At 33.9% G+C, this 4,694-nt stretch overlaps 1 protein-coding gene across 1 annotated transcript in view; it reads left to right on the top strand.

Moving 5' to 3' along the window:
• The first annotated feature begins 1,171 nt into the window (after positions 1-1,171).
• Positions 1,172-4,694, top strand: part of LOC107564031 (adhesion G-protein coupled receptor G2-like) — an 18,256-nt gene continuing 14,733 nt past the window's right edge. Inside the window, exons 1-7 of the mRNA XM_016249023.1 lie at positions 1,172-1,185; positions 2,722-2,820; positions 2,904-3,066; positions 3,142-3,285; positions 3,443-3,550; positions 3,646-3,682; positions 3,791-3,891. Of these exons, the coding sequence (XP_016104509.1) occupies positions 1,172-1,185; positions 2,722-2,820; positions 2,904-3,066; positions 3,142-3,285; positions 3,443-3,550; positions 3,646-3,682; positions 3,791-3,891 (666 nt within the window). The remainder of the gene's footprint in view (positions 1,186-2,721; positions 2,821-2,903; positions 3,067-3,141; positions 3,286-3,442; positions 3,551-3,645; positions 3,683-3,790; positions 3,892-4,694) is intronic.

Here is a 4,694-nt window from a genome sequence, read left to right as displayed (position 1 = left end):
AACTCTTGGACTGTGGACTTTAGCTCAAGAATGTAATAAGAAAATTATTAAAGATTTATTAGCTCTGTCTGTAGAAAACAAGATATAACGTGTGTCTCTAACAGGCCGCTGTCTCTGGGAATTATGTCTCGACAAAAGCAGAATTTGCTGTGGCTGATGATCATCTGTTGTGCTCCGTGCCAGATAAGTATGTTGCTTAAAAAAAAACAGCTTTCATTAACTTGAAGAGAAATTAATGGCAGTTAATATGTTGTTTGGTGCCCATTAGAAAACAAGTGAAAACTTGATTATGGCTGTGGACATCTAAATGTTGACATCTAATACAGAGTTTTATATCATGTCATACATTGCTAATAGCCTTAAATGTTGTCTTTTTTTGTTCAGCCGGCTCAGACAAAGTGAAAGTCAACATCCAAGTCAATTCGACAGATCAATGTTTCTGGAACAGAAGTAGCTCAACAGTTCCAGGTAGATGTGAAATATACTGCTAACATGACTGTGTGATACTGCATATTTATTATCTGAAAGCACTTGTGATGACGAGTTCATTTCTGGTTTTCTTTTTTTTTTCAGATATAAATCTGACATGTCTAAATGACGATAAACAGAAAAGGAATGTTGACAAAATAATTGTCAAACTAAACATCTCTTCTCACAGTAAAACTATATTTCATTTATAAATCGCTCTCACATACCAAACTCCTTAAAAAGCTTTTTTATTTGATATATTTATTTATTGATTGACAAACATAAATGTTCTCTGTAGTTTCAGGACAATGCACAACATACAGTTTCAACATAACACAACATGGGGATAATTATCAAGTCACAATGAATGAGATGGTTGAAGAAAACAAAATATATTTTTTGCCAGATAAATGCAACTGTGGGCTAAATCTGAATACAGTAGGTGCGTGTCATCTTACAACAGAAGCAGCATTCGTGTTGAAGGGTTTTGTGTGTGTGTGTGTGTGTTTATGGAAAATGCACATTGAAAATGCAATGTAACAATTTTAGTTTCCGAATATTTTAGATTATAAGTCATTAGTTATTATTTTTAAAAGGTTTTGATGTAAATAATAATTAATAATCTCTTACCTTCTGCATGATCCACATCAGGTAATATTGTGAATTGCCAGATAAATCTAATTGATAACATCCCCACATTGACATGCCCACACAAAGGTAAGAGTTTGTTTACTTTAATAGTGTTTGTTTATGTGTTCAATTAGAGCAGGACAACCTTGTTAAATAGGGCAATAACTGTGCAGCAGTCGTGTAAGATTAAAGTGATGACATGAAAATAAACTTACATTCAGGATAAAGTGTATGGGGACAAAAAGAAACTTCAACATAAAACTATATTATGTTAGTAGCCTACCAATAAATTTGAGTCAGTACATTTGATCCATTTTCTATTTTGATCAACTTGACACAATATATGATTAAGAATGAATTACGAAAAATATGGGCTGTTCACACAGAAAGCCATTTTGCATTTTATTGCACTGCTTTTTCATAGTTTTATTCATAGAAACATGCACAGCTCTTAAGGCGAGTTTAGATTCATGAGGACTACGTGCGGCTCATTTAAAAAACAATGACTCTTTACTTCAGTGTTTCTGTCCGTGTATATCTGTAGTTGTCAAACTTCCAGTGAAAGCAAAGCGTCTTGCATCCAGACTCACACAATAATAACCAAACTAACTAAAACCTGCCACCTGCAAAGGCATCCAAAATAGGCAAGCACACAATTTACGAGTAACTTCAGTGGAAAATAAATGAATGGCAGAGCAGATGACATTAAATAACATTAAATTAACATTCAGGGAAGACATTGAGTTCACATTTTATTTTTTGGGGCTGCAGATTGATGGACAACGGATAGTGGTGTGCTGATTTTCATAAAGTCGACACTGATTACAAAGCCGTTTTCTGTGCTATTATAAGCATGCAAACATTTAGTGCAAAGCAGCAGATGTTTTATTGCTTTGACTTCATATACTGTATGATTTGAGAATTATGTTGCATTATGTGTTATCATGGTCTCTTGAGATTGTAAGGAAAACTCTGCTGTTGATCCTGGAGAGAGATGTAGAAACGCTACATATGAGCACTCTACATGCAAGAGTAAGTTTGTGTCTTAAGATTTATGCTCAACTGGGGCCTCAGTAAACTAGCTTAGATTACAAGCATTTGACATAATTAAAATTCCCCTCAAAGATAATAGTGCATTGTGTAATACATGAATGTTATTCAGTTTTTATTTTCAGCACCAGCATATATTCCTCTATGCTTAAAATGATTTTGTTTCTGCATGTTCTCACTTCATGTACAATGATAACCCCACGTTATTTCTATTATTATTTTTTCTTGAAAAGAAACCAAATAAACAGATAGTGTACTGTACACAAATCTGGTGATCTCCGTTGTAGGACTCATTATTCATTAATAATGAGACTATGTTAATAACACATAGATGAATTGTGATGAACATGCATCTAAAACCCTGCAATGAGATTACAGTGTTTCTAACTTTATAAATGAACAATACAATATATTAGATTATTCTTTGAGACTTAGCTGCAGAAATATATTAATCAAATCCATCCCTTATTTATTTCTGTGTACCAAAGATAAAGAAAAAAGCCGCTATGTTATGTGGTCTACTGGGAACAAGTGGAAATGTGTGATGTGCAATGAACCAAATACTTCTTGTAGTCAGGGGAACAAAACTGCCTGTATCAAACAACCTCAGAAAAATTTCAGTAAACCTGAAATTAAAAAAGACGAGGGATTTATTGATCCTGCCGATGCATCGTAAGTGTGCGATTACCAGTGTTTTTTAAAATGAAATCTCTATTAAAGAATAATACCAAGTGATTAAAAAATACATTTTGCAGAGACGCCTTGGACAAAATGGAGTCTCTGTTAAAGGAGATGAAAAAAGACAATAAACACACTGCGTCAGTTGTCATGGGTGATGTTATTGGTGTTATCCAAAGACAAGCCGAGAACGCAGAATTTGAAGACTTGTGCTACTCTTCAGAAGAGAATGTGATGAATGTAAGGCCTGAGAAGCATTAAAAGTATTAAAAGACGGCCATCATTCATCAATGCTAATTCTTCTTCTTTTCACAGATTCTTGACTGTCAAAGTGACCTGGAGAAAGGTAATTTTCCCTGGTCTGTAATGATTCCCAGTGAGGCCTTTGATAAAGCAAGTCTGGAAAACAATGAAAGTGTATTTGTTTACGTTTTTCGGTTCAAAAACATGGGAAGGAAGGTACTATTCTATGTTGTTGTTTTTACTTTTAACAGTTGTTGTATGGAAAGATTCTTCCAAAATTCAACTTGTGGACTAATGTTTCTTGAACTATTGCATTTACACATATTTTTATCTGATTAATGATCCCTCTATTCTTGTATGGTTTCTGATTTAGGATGAAACTAACAGTGTTTTGAACAATGAGGTTTATGGAATAACTATGAGGGCCAATATCGCCAACCTTACTAACAATATTGAAATGTTCTTTACTCAAAATGATCAGGTAATGAAGGTTTAGTTGCAAAAAAAATATTTGACATACATTACACTTACACAAAACTTATTTTACAAAAAAAATGAAAAGAAGCGTTCCTACAGGTCGGTAAGGCGTCCTGTGTTTCTTGGGATGGCAAAGGTAAATTAATTTATGGCTGTACTGATCAGTTCACGCAAACAAACCCAATTTATTTTCTATAATTAATTCATATAATTAGTTTAATTTGTCGCTGTCTTTTCTTTGAAGGAGGACTTAAATGGACGACATCTGGCTGTGAGACAGAGCAAATCGACAACACCACCATAAAGTGCTCCTGCTCACATCTGACGTTCTTTGCAGTGCTGATGGTGAGAAGCTTCTCAGAGAAGAAGAACTTACACCAGGGGTCTCGAACCTTATTTCATTCGAGAGCTGCTTTTTAAAAATAAAAGTGTCTGAGAGCTACCCATGTTACACAATACTTAAATCTCTTAAGGCAAGGCAAGGCAAGTTTATTTATATAGCACATTTCATACACAATGGTAATTCAAAGTGCTTTACATAAAAGAAATACAAAACAAAAAAATAATCACAACAGTAAAACAAGGAATTTAAAACTTTGAAAATGATTTAAAAATTGATTTAAAAGGTTTAAAATGAATTTAAAACAGTTAAGAATAGAAAATGATTATACATAAAATACAGTGCAATCAGTTCGGACATCGCACAGTGCTCATTCAGTAAATGTACAGCTAAATAGATGAGTTTTCAGTCTGCATTTAAATGTGACTAATGTTTTAGCACATCTGATCTCTTCTGGAAGCTGATTCCAACTGCGGGTGGCATAATAGCTAAAAGCAGACTCTCCTTGTTTTGTGTGAACCCTTGGTATTTCTAACTGACTCGATCCTAGTGATCTTATAGGGGAGGTCTAATGCTATTTCATGCATTCTGAGTTATTTACACTCTTTAGAGTTGGACTCTCATGCTAAACATGACCAAAGTCCCAAAAAACGAGTTGGACGTATGAAGGAGTATTTCTGTGCCAAATACACTCCTTCAGGTTTCGTACAAGTTTCGGATTTTTTATTTTTTTATTGCAAATATAAACAAACTTCAACATTTAGATACGACTGTGGATGACAGCATAAATAATATAAATAACAGGAAG

This window comes from Sinocyclocheilus grahami, unplaced genomic scaffold, assembly GCF_001515645.1.
Source record: "Sinocyclocheilus grahami isolate Dianchi unplaced genomic scaffold, SAMN03320097.WGS_v1.1 scaffold902.1, whole genome shotgun sequence".
NCBI lineage: Eukaryota > Metazoa > Chordata > Actinopteri > Cypriniformes > Cyprinidae > Sinocyclocheilus > Sinocyclocheilus grahami.
The sequence above is the reverse complement of the archived record's forward strand: the minus strand, read 5'-3'. Positions and strand labels throughout refer to the sequence as shown.